The sequence below is a fragment of the Labrus bergylta genome, chromosome 5 (genome assembly GCF_963930695.1).
Source record: "Labrus bergylta chromosome 5, fLabBer1.1, whole genome shotgun sequence".
In the NCBI taxonomy this organism is placed as follows: domain Eukaryota; kingdom Metazoa; phylum Chordata; class Actinopteri; order Labriformes; family Labridae; genus Labrus; species Labrus bergylta.
The window spans coordinates 14,616,007-14,634,605 of NC_089199.1; the positions used below are offsets into that span (position 1 = coordinate 14,616,007).

Consider the following 18,599-nt stretch of genomic DNA (forward strand, 5'->3'; position numbering starts at 1 on the left):
TAACAAGCTGCCTCATAGTAAAGAGACAATGCATTCACATGATAGGCTTATATAAAGCATCTACTGCAAAATGGTGATCATGACAATCATGGTAATCACATTCACTGAGGAGTGATGAGCGAGGATGGCGAGGGGTAAAGGGGGTATGCAACCAGAAGTTTGTCGTTCTTCCAGTGTGACAATGCCAAAGCCAAACTGTGATAGGATCAGAACACTAGAGGCAGCGCAACAGTCAGAGGATGCTGAGCATAGACACCAACAAGATTCGCTTTTGTTCTGCCCAGCAACAACGAGAGGCTGATCAAACCATCACACATTCCAATAATTACCACAGAGCCAAATAAGAGAATCTGTCTTTCAACAGGGTAAGCTCAGAACAGCACCCTGCTGGATCAGAATGAATAGAGATCCAAGCTGTACACATACTATCAAGTGTACAGACAGTTTACAGTATGCACAAAATTTAGATCAATTTTTCTGTCAGTTTAGATCTTATGATTTCGCTTGCATAACCAGCATTTTGATTGAGTATAAAAAGGTTTTGTGTGATGGCTCATACAAACCTCTAGTTGTTCTCTCAGCTGGGACTGAATGTTTCAGACGTAGCTTTTTATTATAAAGTGTGGCATTGCTCCAGTTTAAAATCCCTGTTGTGTTTTAAGTGTTTCATAAAGCATGGGACTGATTTCTTTAGCTGATTTTTTTGTTGTTAAAAAAGTCACTGCAAAATAAATGTCTTCTAGCACTAAATTTATAAAATATGAAATGAAAATATGATCAATCAAATCAGATGTATTTTGACCATCTGAGATGATCTGCATCCATGCATAAAAGCTTCTCACTGAAAAAAAGCTTTACCTCTAAAACTCTCTTAAGAGATCATTTTGAAATTTGCTATATTGCCATCTCCAGCATGCTTCGGTGCTTATATTTAATCGTCATGCAGAAGGACCAGCTGCCTGGTAACTTGGGTCTTACCCTCATCCCTTCAAAACGTGACAGGGCCCTGAGGGGTCTCAAGGCCCTCAGTGTCCTGAGTGATTTAATTGGGCCTAGATCGGAGTAGCCCAATGCATTAGCTATAAGGCTGACTATAGACACCTACACAGATAGGGACAGAAGGAGAGGGACAGACAGAGGCAAAGGAAGAGAGGACCCACAAAGTTAGAGGGGATATCAAGAGAAAGGTGGGCCCTGTATATACTGGCTATATGGTTATATACAGATGTGTTTCCGCACAGGTATTGTTGTATTAGTGTATGTAAATCTCGGTAACATATGGTTAAACAGGGGTGATTACAAATGACAAAGGTCAATAAAGTGCACATGACACAAGTTTTCTTTTTCTCTTTTTGTATTTGTTTGCTTCTGTTTGTGTTTGGTTTAGTTTGGCAAGCCAGTCTGGCGTGAAAACCAGCTTAACAGCACAGTGAGCACACCTGGAAAGAAACTTGTGGTTGACACAGTGAGAGGGAGAGAAGATAAAGAGTCAAACAAAGGGAAAAAATTAGAGGAGAGATGTATTCACAAACACTAACTCAATGTGACACAATAATATACACACAGTACACAGTACACAACAGTACAGTTTCCACACCAGAGAGCATTGCACTTAAAGAAGGGAGAGAAAAACGCAGAAGGTTGAGGACAACTTTCAGGGTTAGAAGAGAGAGGATAACCTGTGAAAGTAGGAGTCCCAACATAGCACATAAACCTTACCCTGCACCCTCACACACCGACCCCTCGGGCCCTGTCGACTGCTGCACAGCATCTCTCTTAGCTTAAAGAGAGACAAAGTTAGAGGTCCCTGCTGTGAGAGAGAGGAAAGGTTGATATTAGGGTGAAGATTTGGCATGGAAAAGTCAACACATAGGCCAACATCTGCATAATTATTGTGTGCGTTTGAGAATTTGTCAGGGGACTGAGAAGCACCAATAACCCGAGAACATCCATAAATGAGGCTTCCAACAATACATCGGGGAAATAAGATGCTGCCTTCAATACTATTTCAGAAGAGGAACCCAATTACACAGGTACGACGTGGACAATTTCAAGTTCTATTGCTTTTCTGAGTGCACTACTACATCTGCTGAAATTTCAAATACACACGCACAATTGGGCAAAAAAAATATTTTGCCTTTCTATTGCCAGGGTCTGAGGATGACGTTTTAACTGGGGTCAGGGTCACACACAACTGGATCCAGAGCAGGATCATGGAAAATCTTAGAAGTGGTATCTATTGATATATACATTTCACAAGACAATAATTCCTTTTGATTTATGTGACTATTCAGACTTTTGAGTAGCATGTTGGCCATGGCTAATATATTTGGTTTATTAAAATCACTGAAAAACTAATGTCCAGATTTTCCATGAAACTTTAGACTTTAAGGACCCCTATGGATGAATCCAGATGTTTTCAGACATGCACATCCCTACAAAGGTTCCAGAAAGTCAAAGTTTTGATTTGGTCTCAAGAAACACTGAAGTCTACCGGACAGTTGTCAATTCTGCTGGGCGCATTCACAAACCAACAGGATTAACCTTTTCAATTTCCAAGGATTCACGAGCTTTCCTGTCATAGGTTTGCTTTTTCATTGACATTTTAGTGTCTGTGGTTGATATGGACAAAAAGGGCATAAGATGAGGAAGATTCAGTCACATCAAAAGACATTCTAAGTATATTTGAGTCAAATTCAGTTCAAAGCTTTCTTTTTGCAAGGCAAATTATCGTCTCAAATGAATACCACAGATAATATGAATAATGGAGGGAAGAAAAGTTAGCGTTACCATAAGCTTTTGATTTTCTGTTGAACATTGGTCCAGTTGTTGTTAGAAATGTGCCTATAACATTAATTTAAGACAAACAATAATCACACATCAAGAAAAGTTTAAGTTTGGGATGTGCTTGATATTGATATAGGCTTATTAATCATCAATACTTTTGAGAAACATATAAAAATGTGAGCATGTAGGAAACATTTATTATTGTATGGTATTTTGTGACCTGACCTTTCCTGCTTCTATGCAACTTTATTACATTGAATTATGCATTGTATTATTACTCTTAGTTCAGTCTGAATCAGACTGAAATACTGCAAGGATAATCCTTTTTTATTTTAAGTTATATTTGGGTCTTTTTGCCTTTATGAGACAGCTGAAGAGAGACAGGAAATGTTGAGAGAAGAGAGTGGGTGATGACATGGAGCGAAGGACCATGGTCGTCTTCAAACCCACGGCCGCTGTAACGAGGATCATATCCTTGTACATGGGGCGCGTAGCATAAGCGCTAGGGCGAGGCCATCCGACGCCCCTGCATGGTTAATTCTACCTTCAGGTGCATTATTTGAAAATTAAATAAAATCAAGAAACATTCAACCTTCGATCCATTGTGTACCGGAAAAAACAAGGTTGGGGACAATGTGGGAGTCACCAATAACACACAGTAGACACTATACTATCCCCAGATAGCACAAGTGTGGATAGTGGCACAGACCCAAAGACAAGTTCAGAAAACACAACAAAAAAAACACATTTTATATTACTACATGCTGGGAATATTGGGAAGATTGGCTCCACACAGTTAAGGACAGTGGTCAAGGGATAACGGAAGATTTACAAACCCATAGCTGACTCAGCACAACATAAAACATGTCAATTACATGTTAGACTTTAGACAAAAAATAAAGTCAGTTCTGATTTATTTCTGAGTGAAGAGAAAAAGCCAGAAGCTGTATTTCAAATAGTTTACAATACTGTACAGGGAAATAATATGTAAGAAAATGTGGATGCTCTTTAAGTTGTTCAATGTAGCTTCTTAATTAGTATGAGGAATGTGTAAGTGTCGGTAGCCATACATTTTTTTTTTACTGTTTTACTTGTTGCATAGTGTCTTGATTTGAATCTACTGTCTAGTGGTTCAACTCAAAGGTCAATTATGCTGTTTATAATTGCCACTTACCAGACTCTTTTCTCTCCAGATTTTGGGGATAAAGTTCAGAACTTTTTATAAACACAGCCCTATTCTAATAGCACAATATTTAAAGGTCACATATTATACTCCTTTTTTAACCAGTTTAAATAAGTCAAAAATCTACTCTGATCCTGTATTTGATCATGCCTATAAACCCCTCATATCAGCCCTGCTCAGAACAGGCTGTTTCGGTGTGCTTTAAATGCAAGTAAGCTGTGTTTGACCACGCCCCACCAGAAGAGCTTGGGTGGCTTGTTCTTTCTTGCACAAAATCGCAGTGTTTTCTGTGAGAAGGCAGTCTCAGAGGGCAGAAAAAACACCTAGCTGTGGGAGTGTCAACCACCTGACAGAGGCGTTACTGCCTGTTGAGCGTTAGAAAAACATGGTAAAGTGTATTTTGCATAATATGTGACCTTTAAAGTCATTATTAAGTGACAACGTTCAGATTTTAAAATGTGTAGCTCACTGAAAAGTAGTGAATACTTCAGAATTACAGCAGTGAATTAGACATCAAGTTACTGTGCCTATTAAATAAAGCTGTCATCTTAACAGATAAAGCCTTAGCCTGCAAGAATAATTCATGTATGCTGATGTTGTTCTATCTCAATGTCCTTTACATCACATTAAGGGTATGACTGAACAGGCAAGGCTGCTGGACACCAATGAAACCTTCAATTATTAGCAGCTTGTGAAAAGTTCTACAATGTTTCAAACAAAAAACTACATATTTGCTGCACTAGATTTTATTGTAAAGTTTCACAGATGACACAAATCAGAAAAGGCAATATCTATTAGTTTAAGCTGGACAGCCAAATAACAAGCTGTATGTAATGATAGGGACATGTAAGAGGTCACTGCATCATGACTTGTTCATCAAATCATTGATTAGTCTGCCATATCGTCTGCCTCTCTCACTGCATGTCATCTTTCACACGTTGAGTTTTCTGTCACTTTGCTTGCTTGCAGTGCTCAGTTTTATGGGAGCTTTGTGCAAATGATGTAACATATACTTTCCTTTTAAAATTCAGACCTATAAATAGCATTCAAGAAATAACACTTCATGCACAAATGACAGGAACAAATAAACCAGATGTGTAATAGTGATCATCAGGAAGATACACACTGAATGATAAAGCAGTCCAGAGAGACAAAGAGCTCTTAAACATACCACAGTTCAGTGGTCTTTTCACTCAGTGTCAGGAGCATAGTTACATTTTTTCAGTTAGTCTTTCCATAAAGACTAGTTTTATTACGCTATACTGACTTCATAACAAAAGAGATTTACATTTCAGGATTTTGCTGACTGTGAATGTGGTCAAAAAGTTCAGCAGCAAAGCTTTTCAAATCACAATGTTAGAGAAGCCTTTTTCAAGCTGCTACTCCTGTTACCTATAAAAGCAAGTGTGTGCTATATACTTTGAGATACTCAAAACATTTACTTAAACACAGTACTCAAGTAAATGTACTTTGTTACTGTCCACCTCTGCATATGGTATCTATTTTGTGGGCTCAAATGTCTCCAACCTTTCCTATATGCAAGTGTTAACCAAGCTAACTGACTTTCATTGCTTTGTCAGGTGAAAAAAGAGGCTTTGGAAATTACAGAGATACAAAGTTGTTTTTAGAATAAAGGAAAGACTCTTTAAATGTTCATGCATGGGCTTCAGTTTGAGTTGACCGATGAGGCATCTTCATAAATCTACTGGTGTAAGTAACATTGCTGCACAAAGGAAAATGAGAATTGGTTTGCAAATATACTTACATCCACAATGAAGAAGTCCAACCAGCACCAGGCATTAGTGAAGTACTTGACAAAGCCATAAGCCACCCATTTCAGCAACATCTCCAGGATGAAGATGTAGGTGAAAACACGATCAGCATACTCCAGAATGACACGGACCGTCTTCCTCTGCTCAATGTAAACATCCTCAAAGGCCTAAAGAACAACAGAGTCATCATGTGGACAAGTGCATCACTAATCTCTCTCAACATTCGTCATTTGAACATTACACATGTCGCAAAAGAGAAAACTGTGATAATATTTTCGATCTGTACTCGAAAATATACTGTACTTTTGTTCTTTGTGTGCCAGTCCTTCCTATACTGTATGTTTGTTCCTGACAATGGCACTAGGGAAGAGGACAAACTTTTTAAGATGCAGCTCAATACCTGTGATCCTTTAAAACTGTGTGGTAAGACATGTTACAGTGTTTTACCAAATGTTTGATTTCTGCAATACTCCAAAAAAAGTCAACTATAACATATACCAAGGTGCTTTCTTCAATTCACTGATAAATATGTGAATAAGTTTTATTATCCAATAACGCCCTTTCTTGTGTAATATTTAATACGGCAGTGTGTAGGCTTTGTTTACCTTTTTTTGTGAATAGTCTTTGTACGACGTATAGGAAAACTAATTGGAATGGACACGCGTCGCCAAGTTAAAGTCAACTGATCATTCCCTCATCTTTACTATTCTCTGTAGGCTGTGTGCTTTCTTCAGCAATCATGTTTGGAGTTAGCCACAGGCCTCCCCTTCCACAAAGCTGCAAACCTAAGCTGGATTCTGCGGATTGAAAGGTTGGTGCATTACAGCACTTTGCTGTCCATTAGCAACAATAATATCAAGAGTGGTTGCAGAGGAAAACCAAGAGATGAATTTCATGTGCGGCTATCCTTATGAGATTCTCTTTCTCTAAAGGGATGTGAAATAATGTTTCACTCTGTGTTCACGTGGTTTTCCTTACATGTATTATGCTATTCTGGGAAATAACTGGACACCTTTGTTTAGAAAGTTCTATAGAATTATAACCAGAAGTAGCAGAATCAGAGTATTTATGGGTCTAAATCAAAAAAGTGCAAACATCCATACTGTGCTCTTACCAAGGCTCCACTGCTGAGCAGGATCATGAAGATGATGAGGGTTTCAAACCAGTTGTGTTCTACAATCAGGTAGCACGTCTTCCTCAGGAACCACCAGTTTTTCCCCCAGCCATGAGTGATGGGAACATCGCAGCACTTGTATTTGGCCACACACTCTGCATGACAATTACAAACACATATGCTAAAATACAAGGAGACAGATGCATAGTACCACCTAAATGCATCACAGGGGCTTTAACTAGTGTAAGCATGATGTTAACATTCATGAATGTTCGTTGTTATCGGTTTTAAATTCAGTTATTACATTTTTTTTTTATGATTGCCAACACTCTGAAGTTAAAAGCGATTCACAGTTATGGAAACTCAACACACAAGGAGCAACATGTCAGATCAGATTTGCACAATTAAACGCACATTTTCGGGACACACCCAACAAACTTCTCCTAATTTAAGACACATCATTCAAAACGGACAGCCTGTGTGCGCTCATTTCTAAACACTAGCACCGAAACATCACACTCAATTAGCAATCGCATGAACTCAGAATGCTCATGTGAAGACACCTTGAACCAATCAGATCACACGGAAATCACGAGTGACGTCCTCACTGGCCAATCATTGGGGGAAGTATCGTCCCGAGTGATCCAGTCCTGCGTGTACAGTAGTTTTGCAAATCTGAGCTGATGTTTCGCTTCTTGCGTGCCAAATTTTGACTGATGAAATAATATCTTTATTTTAAACGTGTTGAATAAAAAGAAGCCCAGTTAATTAAAATAAATAACTGACAAAAGCAATAGACAATACGAAAGTGAACTTAAACATTATATTCAGCTAACATTATCAAAACAAAGCAAATACATAGATATTACTCCTCTAAAAGGAGTAGGAAGAAATAACTGCTTTTATTATTGCTTTAACACTAAAATGAAAAGTATTACAGTCATTACAATACTGCATACTGTATTATCTGGTCTGTGAAGGTTCTGTCATACAGGTCATGGTACATGTAATCTTCAGGTCAGTACTGAGAATAAAGACTTGTTGTTTCCTCATTGTCTTTGTGTTCATTAAAGAGGGTCCTGCTTTCAGGAAGTGTGTTTATGCAATAGTGAAAAAACTGTAAACACCGCCTACCATCTGTCCAGCAGGCATCAGGGTCAACGTACTCCTCCACGACCTCCACCACTGCTACTTCCTCCACATCAGGCTTTATGTCTATCGTGCTGCCCTCAGACGAACTGGTGTCATCCAGCTAGGACAAACAGAGCAGCAAACAGATCAGTTCTCCCTCTTGACTTTCAGCCCAGCAGTGAGAGGCTGAAGCATGTGGAGACAGCACAGCACCAGTACAGCCATAACATTAATTCTCCTTTGGGTTTATATGCATGACATGATTTATTACTTAAGGTAAACATGTTGTAGCCGTGTTGTGCAGCTACATCCCCAACCTACTCTGCAGTGCTGTTGGAAGATTCACAAGGAGGTAATTAAACTCCTTTATTACTGTAGTCAGCTATTGTTTATTTATTTATTTTAGGGTTATAATTTACCTTTTTTAGGTATAGATAAAAAATATGTCATCATAATTTTGCACAATGAAAAAGCTTTCTCTAAATGTCTTTCTAAAGTTCACCTGTACAAATACATCTTTACATTGTAAAGTCGTATCTTTACAATGGGTCAAGGTGAGGCGGGGCGAACCTAGTCTAACACCAGCAGAACAGCAGCCTTATTGCAATTAACTACACACACACACACACACACACACACACACACACACACACACACACACACACACACACACACACACACACACACACACACACACACACACACACACACACACACAAGCAGAAACACTCTGACTTTTCAATCATAGACTGTAAATATTAATGGATAAAGTCTGAGTGACGTCAGCCCTCTGTTACTGTAGGGTGCTCCAAAGGCTCATCGGCAGCTGCTGCTACCATGTTGGAAATGCTGTCTAAGCCTAGCTTTCAGTCAACCTAACTACAGGCTTAGAGCCGAAGCTGAGGCGGTGTTTAAGCCTCTTGATGAACCATTACATTGCACCCACCTGTCAATCATGTCAGCTATGCGTTGATGCATGCTGTAAAAACGGCTTTTTTTCCAGTCATGTGTATGTGACCTCCGGTGTTCCTGCAGCCAGCCTCTAGCGGACACTCGATGAACTGCAGGATTTTGCACTTGGCTTAATTTTTAAGACCGGAGGTTGCCGCTTGGATTCAATTCACTAGAGAATGATGTTGCACTTTATAATCATGTTGTCAGCAAAGGCCGCTTCACATTCCTCTCTGCTCTCTCTCTCTCTCTCTCTTTCCTCTCTCTTTCTACCAAACAGCCGGGTGGATTCCTGCTCCTCTGATTGGCTGTCAGCAGCTTTGTCTGTGTCCGCTCCCTGCAGGGTACCCTGTGGCTGACAGTGGTGCAGGGATCCAGGATTGGTGTGTGGTTGGTGGAGGGAGCCCAGTGGAATAGAAACCTGGTGCAGGCAGGTACAGTAGTGATGCTGCTGCATTATCTCCTCTCTTCCTACTACAAACCAGGTCAAGGTGACCCATAAATCACAACTTCTCCACAAGCTTTGGGTCTGACTTATCCTTCTCACTCATTAGTACTTTACAGTTGACGGCATGTTTGTCTGTCTGTTGCCTGGTCAGGACTTCCTTTGTATCAGTCCCTTGAGAGTCAGCACTCAGACTCATTGTTACAGCTCTCATGTCTAAATGGATTTTCTAAAATGTCAAATAAACTCTGTCTTCAGTGCTGCAGCTCAAGCCCGTTCTGCTTAATGCATCAAAATATGCTGCAAGGGCACAAACAAACACACTTCACACATGTGCACAAAGCCTTCTTACATCACCTTGTATCTTATGCGATCATTTCTCAAGTCATCAAGTCATTTTTGGGGAAGCATAACTATATCATGTTACTGTTCTGAGAGTCACAATCAAAAGGTTTAATATATCATTTTCTAAATATGGCTTTTAAAGATACACAAAATATCCTGGACTTCTTCAAGTTCTCCTCTGAAGATTCTTAAGCCAAAATAAGCAAATAATCTTCCTCAATCAATCATTCATGTACCCACACTAATCAAGCCACTCGCTCAGCATCTCTCTTTCATCTCCCTCTCCGACCACTCCCTCTTACTCACATCTTTACTGTTCTCCACATCCGATTCACTGCTGAAATCTTCCGTGTTGAGGTTTTCAAAGTCCGACTCGCCAACAGCGATAGGAACACATACGGTGAGGTTGGGGTTGTGGATGAAGGACATGTAATCCTCATCAATCATATACTTTCCCACACTGCTCCCAATACCACTGGTAGTTCCATTGCCATTTTTAGCATAGTCCAGCTCACGGTTGATGTCCACTGTGTGGTTTGCAATGCAGTTCAGCTTCTTTTCGTACATTTCGTCCAGAGGCTTCTGTTCATCCTCTATAGGCTGCATGTCGGGGTGACAAAATAATATAAAAAAAAAAAAGGTAAAAAGAAGGTCATCATAAAAGTGTCTGAAATATGCATTCATACCGTACATAACTGTTATTGTCAAATATATATAACAAACAAGAAGTATCATTGCATATAGATGTGGAATTATATGATACCTTCTTGAGCACTGTGGCTACCAACAGCCGCATGTTAACCTTGAACCAGGCAATCCCTATCTTAATGCGGGCGACTGCCAGCTGGAGGTTGTTGGGTTCACCATCATCATCAGTGGCTGCCAGGTTATCAGCACTGAATGAGCTCAGCAGCAAGGCCAGGAACAGGTTCAGCACCTCACAAAAAAAACACCACAAAAGCACTAAATGGATGGTTCACAAGTGGTCAACCACAGCAGGCTACTGCTAGTTTCCAATAGCATCTAGAATGTTATCGGTGTCTTAGTCTTACCACCAGGTTTCCAATGACCATGACCATCATGAAGACCGTGAGGCACATGGTCTGTCCCGCCACCTCCATACAGTCCCACATGGTCTCAATCCACTCCCCGCACAACACTCTGAACACGATCAGGAAGGAGTGGAAGAAGTCATGCATGTGCCAGCGAGGCAGCACACAGTCCTGGGCAATTTTACACACACAGTCCTTGTAGCTTTTGCCAAACAGCTGCATTCCCACCACGGCAAAGATGAAGACAATGATGGCCAGCACAAGAGTCAGATTACCCAGAGCTCCAACCGAATTACCGATAATCTTGATCAGCATGTTCAGGGTGGGCCAGGATTTGGCCAGTTTGAACACTCTCAACTACAATAGAAGAAAAAAAAGAGGATTATTTCATAGTTATCTATATTAGGGACAATGATCAGTGGTTACATTTCAAAATACTCATAGTTTAAATTCATTTAACTGATTGACTGAGAGCTGTCTGCTATTTGGTTTGATGAAGAACATAACACAGACAATTAGAGGGTTTACAGTCTAATCAAATACACACTATTATGATTGTTGATTACTTAAAGACCTTTTTAAAGCTACAAACCCATCCTTATTTCTGTACTTTCTGAGTTGTTTATAATAAAGGGACCTCTACATGACACAAAATGGGACTGTTAAAAGATAAATATGTATCTTGAGAATATCTACTCTGCCTCACAACCTGGACATGAGGGCAAAAGGGGGTAAACAAATGCAGACACAATCTACTTACCAATCGGAATGACCTGAGCACTGACAGACCCTCTACATCAGACAGTCCCAGCTCAACTAAACTCAGAGTCACAATGAAGCCATCAAAGCAGTTCCAGCCTTCCTGGAAGTAGTAGTAGGGATCCATGGCAACCAGCTTTGCAAACATCTCAGCGGCAAAGATACCAGTGAAGACCTGGAAAAAGATTATTATACAAAGTTCAGTTGTTGTTGTTGTTTTTGTTGCTGCCTTTTTTTAAGTAGACGCAAAACACAATTTATCTTATGGAATGGTAAATGGACTAAATGTCCACTTGCCACGTTAGTATTAAACGACTTAAGTGTAATTCAAGTTGTGTTCAAATATGTCAGCTACTTGTCTACTGGTAAAATTTCCACAGACATTAGAATAGATGCTTAAGTTTTTTAAGTGACATGAGATGTGCACTGATTTTTACTTTAAAGGGGACATATTATGAAAAATCCACTTTTACAGTGTTTTTGAACATATATTTGGGTAACTTGAGTTTCTACCGACCCACAAAATGTGAAATAAACCCATCCAGTCCTTTGTTTGTAGTCTGTATAAGTCTTACAACACAGAGAAAAGTGCTCTGTTTCCAAAAAAAATTCAGTTTGTGATGCCACAAGCTGGATTCTGGTAAAAAAAAATAATCCCCTCCCCTGATATGTCCACCCATGGACTCCACCTCGAACCAGCCTAGAACAAAACTTTTGCGTAGGTCTGCCATCTTTATTCTCGCTACAGAAAAGTGATGTCTACCGGGAAAACTTGGGGGGTGGGGCTCATCGCATTCAGAGAACGGAGCGTTCTGAGAGAGCTGGTTTATATAGGGTCACAAACCTCCTCCTGTGCTTGATTCATGTTTTATTTTGACCTAAGCACAGCACAGATGTTTCATTTAGACCACAGGGGACTGTTTGAAAAGGTGGAAAAGTAGTATAATATGTCCTCTTTGATGCAAGTTTCTCGATAAAAAGGAAACAAAAAATGTGTTTATTGAGGTATTCCATGTTTTATTGAAGAGTCTGTCATTCTCTGAAAACCATCAAGTAAATCTCGATTACTTATCCTGCACTTTGGGAATTAAACTTACATTTTTTCCAAGTTGCCTGTGATTATTTAGTAATTATTTATTTTTAACAAACTATCCAAGAATAAATTGATAATCTGAGTCTAAAAGATTAAAAAAGTTTAATGATGTGGATAAACGCGAATGAGAAAACTGAACAATGAGCGCAAAAAAAACGACTACAAAACTTTTGACTGTCAGTCGACCATAGGCAAAATCTGACGAATCAGGTTCAACTGTGTAAATCCTTAGGGACACGCCTTATTCCTTCACTGACCAGGAATATGCCTCAAAGTCTGTGAGTCTATGAGTGTGCAGTTTGGGAGTTAGCCTTTGAAAGTTCTCACATTTATTATTATGGACAACTGTAAACGCTAATCAATACATATGAAAAGTCCCTCCTTAGCTCGAAAGACAATCAGAATTACACCAAATCAAAAAAGCACTCTGCTAGTTGCTCAAAGGGAACCTTCAGTATCATGATCATATTTTTGTTTCATTAGACTGTTACTTTGTAAAATCTAAATACAACCACCGCCCGCCTCTGAGACAGAAATAATGAAATATCTGAAAGTTCTCTTTAATGTCCTGAATCGATGTCACAATGTCACTTCAAAGCTCGATTTTGCTTCTTATTCTAGTAGGGGTACTGAGTGCAGCGGGAAAAACGGCTTAGCTTACATTGCATTTTATTTGATGTGGTGCTGATTAAAAATGGATTGGCTTAGATTGAGGACCCTTCTGACAGGGCAAGGTCATACAGTTCCCATGTGTCAGCTTTGTAGGGCGCTGTAGTTTTCTGACTGTTACCCTATTGTCCACCCAACAGCTTATCTTGTGCCCAATCAGTGCTGCAGTGCAACACCCAATGATTCATGCTGCACCGTCCATTAGACTGATTCCTCTAACTTAAGTTCCTGTTCTATTCCTGAAAGGACGCCAATCCATATGACCTCATTTCCTGTCTTAATATTGGTTGTAAGCCAATACTGCTGCCCTCAGACAGCTGTGCAATGTTAAGAACGGACAGCAAGTGCAGAACACAAGTCAAGTCAAAACGCCCGCTGCACATTTCGTTAATATGTACTAGGCCTAACCAGTCTTGCACTTTTGTGTGTGTCTGCATGTGTTTGTGTAAAGAAAGAGAGTGAGTCCGACAGAGTTCAGTAGAGCCAAGGTAAGCAGGGTGCAGCAAAAGCAAAAGAGTGACCTGAGTGGGGGTGGGGGAGTTTGGGGAGCAGGCTGGCCGGCTGCATTAAATGGAACTAAATCTTTAATGAGACCCCATCAGAGTCCCATATTCAGTTGGCCGTGTGTATTCTTAAGTGCACATACCAAATGATGCATTGATGTATCGGTTTGAGGTTATGTAGGTGGGGCAAACTGAACTTGGAAAGCTTCGGTAGAGATAATGTAGTACATGCAGGCATAAAATGTTACACAGATAAATACTAGCGGTATGAGAAAGGTAAAAAGAGCCGCAGTTTCTTACCAGGTTGCCAGTCGTCAGGACCCCCTCAAATTGTTCGGTCATTGGGTAGTGCTCCATGGCCATGAAGAGGGTGTTGAGGACAATGCAGATAGTGATGGCCAGGTCAACAAACGGGTCCATGACAATACAGTAGACTATGTGTTTGATCTTCAGCCACATGGGACAGCACTCCCAGATGAGAAACGTGTTGGAAAACTTGTACCAGCAGGGAGGACACTTTCTCTGAGACTCCTCCAGTTCTGCACCAAGGGATGTGGAAAACAAAAACGGTCGGAAAAACAACAACGCTACAAATGCAAAACAGTATTTTGAAACTGTACTTTTTCTACCATCGAGTTCCTGACAAGCACAAAACAAACGCGTGCAGACACATTTACATTCACAGGCAGCATTTACATAAAAAGAAAACATATTTAACTCAAGTGTGTAAATGCAAGGCTCATTAGACATGTTTGTTCCACGTAAATACACTTATCCTATAGTGTTGGGTTAAATGGAGGAATGTGCATTGTCTGTACCCTCTAACAGTGTGTTGGTGACCACGCTCATCTGACTGTTGGCCCGGTCCTTTCCTTTGAAGGAGTTGAGCTGATCCACAGATACCATGAGCGAGCCGGAGTGCTTCTTCTTAATGTCCACGTCAGTAGTCTGTACTCAGAGAAAGGAGTAATACAAGTCAGAGACAGCACTAGCATGACTGTAGAGCAACAAACATCATTTTGAAATCATGCTCTTTAGTCTCATCTGGGTTTCATAACACTGTAGGACGACCGTCTGATCTTAAGACAAAAATCTACTGTGATGCAATGTATGACTCCCCAAAATAACCAGATCTGTTCAAACTAAAAATATCCCGTGGCACACTTAAAATTAGTACAGTAAATTCTCAAATAGTTGCCGTGATAAACAGAAGTGAGGGGAGAACATGTTCCTTTCTTGAACAGGTATGTGAGCCACGACTTTTGTTCAAATTTTTCCCATTTCCTTTTGTATTATAGTATGTGGGCATTATGTTACTGGATTTTATTTGAGAATTTACAGTATACTCTCTAAGCCCTCCGTTGTTTATTGTGCACTGAATATCTACAATCCCTGATTCAACAGCATTAAGCTGCATGCAATCGCATGCATGTCACGAACAGAGGGGGATTCAGACATATTAAGAGAGGTCAAAGACAAAAGCAGGTATATTGGTTGAGAATAAAAGAGGAGGCTACCATGCTACCTTGAATGAGGAGAAATATTGTTAAATAAAAGAAGTTTGAGATTTGTTCTTGCACCATCCAGTGGCTCAGGAGCAGAGGATAAATTATGACTGGAGGAGAGAGAGAGGTAGTACAATAAACTGTGGAAGTGATAGAAATGGAAGGCGGAAGTGAATCGGTGGGCCTGGATGTGGGGAGCCTTTAAAAAGGAAAGAATTAAAAGGAAGGGAATTTTTTCCCCCAGTAAATAGTTTTGATAGTCATGTTTGATTCTAAATGACTGATATGTTTAAGACTGGTTATGAAATGGTTAGGTGAACAAAGGGAGGCTGATATCATTTGTCCTTCGTGAGATAACAATCAGTTAATATATACCGTAAAATCTGGAATATAAATTGCACCGGTATATAAGACGCACTCTGTTTTTGAAGGCTCTCAACTAAAAACTTTAAACTGCCTTCCTGTGTGACAATTTCTATTGTGTTCAGTGAAGTCTACAACGTGCAGTTTCTGTGCAGCTGTGTCGCTCTTTTAGTTCCTTCTGTTTTCACTTTGTGGAGTTTTGCTACGGTAGTTGAGCTCTCAGCCTGCAGTGAAAGTTGTGAAGCACAGACCCGTAGCTTGCGACCTCTCTGCCCGGCTCCGCTGGTCACTCTTGAACTTTAACATAGCAATTTACCACCGCTTTCTGTCATTGCATGATGATTGCATGACCTAGTGAGGAAGACAAGATGTCGCACAGACTGGTCTGTGTGGCCGTCTTCCCCAGCACAGCCTGCAATCAGCTTTCAATACACAAGGAATGGGGATGTGTTTTTAATCGCGTCAGTGATAGTGGCTGCTGCACCCGAAGTAAATATGGCGCTTGTGTAAGCATATTATACTGGTATGTTGGTCACACCGGTGTATAAGACGCAGCCAGCATTTAAGATGAAAAAGAAGGTATTAAAAGTGTGTCTTATACACCGGATTTTACGGTAATGGTGGTTCTTGAGAGGCTGTTGGTTTATGGAAACTGTTATTGTGTGTATTAGTACTTTAGAGCTGTAAAAAAAATTACCAGCTGAAAATGGTTATAAGATTAGGGCAAAACTGTCAGTGGCAGTGGTAGGCTGAAATAAAAAGACAGACTCTAAATATTCAGGGAAGGAAAGGGAGCTAGAACAAGAGCCAAAGGGGAAGAGGTGGTAAAGGAGAAGCTGCAGAGACCGGGGCCACCACCATCATGCCTAAACTGTATTGGTGTCCCATGGACGTCCTTACACTGTCATCAGTGGCTGCCTTATCTATTTTCACCTCAGGCAGAAGCCGTCTGCCGGGCCCAGGGCCGATGAGAGACACCACGCCATTGCAGTCCACTGTGCTGTTCCTCTTCCCTCCAGAGTGGGGTGCCAGCGGGTGGATGCGGGATGAGCCCTGGCTGTAGCCACTGTAACTGTTGCGGCGGTAAGGGATAAAAAGGGAGCCTCGGCGGTCTTCGCTCTCCTCTACTGTACTGTGCTCGTCATCTGCAAACTCGTTCTCTGAGCCCATGTCCTTGGAGCGGCCTTTAAGGCTGAAGATGCTGCTCCGGCTGTTGTGGCGCGACATGAAGGGAGAGCCCGGGATGCTGAGTAGTGACTGGGGATTGAGAGACAGATGCAGAAAGGGAGAGAGGGGCAGACATTAAAAAAACAGCTGGACTTGGTTGATGTGTAAAAAAAGGTGAAAATAACAAGTTACGCACATAGCTGAGAAGAATAAACCAAAGGACCAGAAGAAAAATAAATGAATTACTTCATACGGATGGAGAAAAGAGGTTGAACACCATGTTTCTTGCTTTTGAGGAATACAAATATTAAAACTATAATTTGTCAAAATGGCCCACACCCAAACTGTTCATTAGCTTTGATGTCACATACTTACATAAACCTCCTGTACCATGCTGTCACAGCTATTTTCTAAACCTTGTTTAATACAAAATGAGTCACAACACTATTATAAACAGCTATGTATAATCCCAGGTTGTAGGAACATTCTGGAACAGTTCTGTGTGAAAGCTCAATTTGATTACACACAAAACACTAACCACGTACAAACCTACTAATTAATGTATTCATTTTATGATGTGAATTTGATTGCCATTGTTTCTTTATCAAAAGCCACAAAACCAACCATCTTGCAGAAGCAAACAGTCCCAAGGAAGACCATTTGTAGCATCAACTCATGACCAAGTGGTCAGTGAGTCAGAAAGAATTGCAGTTGGAGAGCAAGTTTTCTCAAAGTGAAGGTCCATCTCTATTCTAAACAAGCTAAAAAGTATGAAAGAGCCATACACAATACTAGTGACGAGGCAAGAGGACACCCAAAATGGCTGTTGCTCAAGAATGGAGAAGCGGGAAAAGATGTTTTAGAGAGATTGTGCAGTGATGGCAAGGAATGGCTGGTTGAAACCTATGACAGTGACAGCCAGAGGAAAAAAACCAAGGAGGAATGGTATGACCATTTGATCTACATGCACAAGAAGAAAAATGTGGACAGGAGAGAGAGAGAAATCTCTCTGGATGAACAATGAATGCAATTTGGCAAGGTTTGCAAGAACTTGGGAAGTATCAAGAACACCACTCAAATGGACCAAACCACAGGAGGGTCGAGACTAGATACTTGAAAAACAGGGAACACCTACCAGAGGAGTCACATGACACTTGAGAATGTGAATGCATTTTGGCTCAACACCTCAAAAGGTCCTCCAGTTCACACTGATGTGACACATTTGTGAGGAGATTAGCTTGAATGAGTTATTTGATGCTATATGAAAAGGGTATAAAACCATGACTGACGGCTCTGTTTACAGATATGCGCACCAGATGAGCAGAGTAGAAAAGGAAAGGAAGGGGAGATGTAGCAAACCCTAACACAAGAGTATTTGAACTTTACATGAATGACTGCTCCCAAACTGAAACATGAATCTGCTTTGCTGAGGACAGAACAAACCTGAGGGATCTTTACCCTTTTTTGGGTAATTAACCTGCCTTGACTCTGTGTCCACACAACATCACAGGTGAAAGATGTCAGCGCCCGTTGGGGGATCTGTCTATGTTTATTGTAGTTTAAAATCTATGAAATTTTCACTACTGGGCAAAGAAGTGTAACCCAAATGTTGATGTATGCTATGCTTGGAAAGAGGGAAATCTTCTTGAGCTGCTTCTCCAGGGAAGAAGGGCAATTCTGCTGGCACAATGACCACCAATAACAGATCTAGATGACCATCTCAAGTAGGAGAACCATCACTATAACCATTGGAGCTGGTA

The 18,599-nt window shown here is 40.6% G+C and overlaps 1 protein-coding gene across 4 annotated transcripts in view; it reads right to left on the reverse strand.

Moving 5' to 3' along the window:
• The window catches only part of scn8ab (sodium channel, voltage gated, type VIII, alpha subunit b), a 55,953-nt gene that overhangs the window by 11,134 nt on the left and 26,220 nt on the right, over nt 1–18,599 (reverse strand). For 2 of the 4 annotated variants that reach the window (XM_020645115.3, XM_065954933.1), the window contains exons 12-22: nt 16,606–16,929; nt 14,623–14,752; nt 14,105–14,343; nt 11,541–11,714; nt 10,781–11,137; nt 10,492–10,665; nt 10,035–10,328; nt 7,991–8,108; nt 6,857–7,011; nt 5,736–5,909; nt 979–1,101 (exon numbers count right to left, since the gene is read on the reverse strand). In XM_020645115.3, coding sequence (XP_020500771.1) covers nt 979–1,101; nt 5,736–5,909; nt 6,857–7,011; nt 7,991–8,108; nt 10,035–10,328; nt 10,492–10,665; nt 10,781–11,137; nt 11,541–11,714; nt 14,105–14,343; nt 14,623–14,752; nt 16,606–16,929 — 2,262 coding nt within the window. Of the gene's footprint in view, nt 1–978; nt 1,102–5,735; nt 5,910–6,856; nt 7,012–7,990; nt 8,109–10,034; nt 10,329–10,491; nt 10,666–10,780; nt 11,138–11,540; nt 11,715–14,104; nt 14,344–14,622; nt 14,753–16,572; nt 16,930–18,599 lie in introns of all 4 variants that reach the window. The other 2 variants (XM_065954930.1, XM_065954932.1) reach the window with 1 other exon arrangement.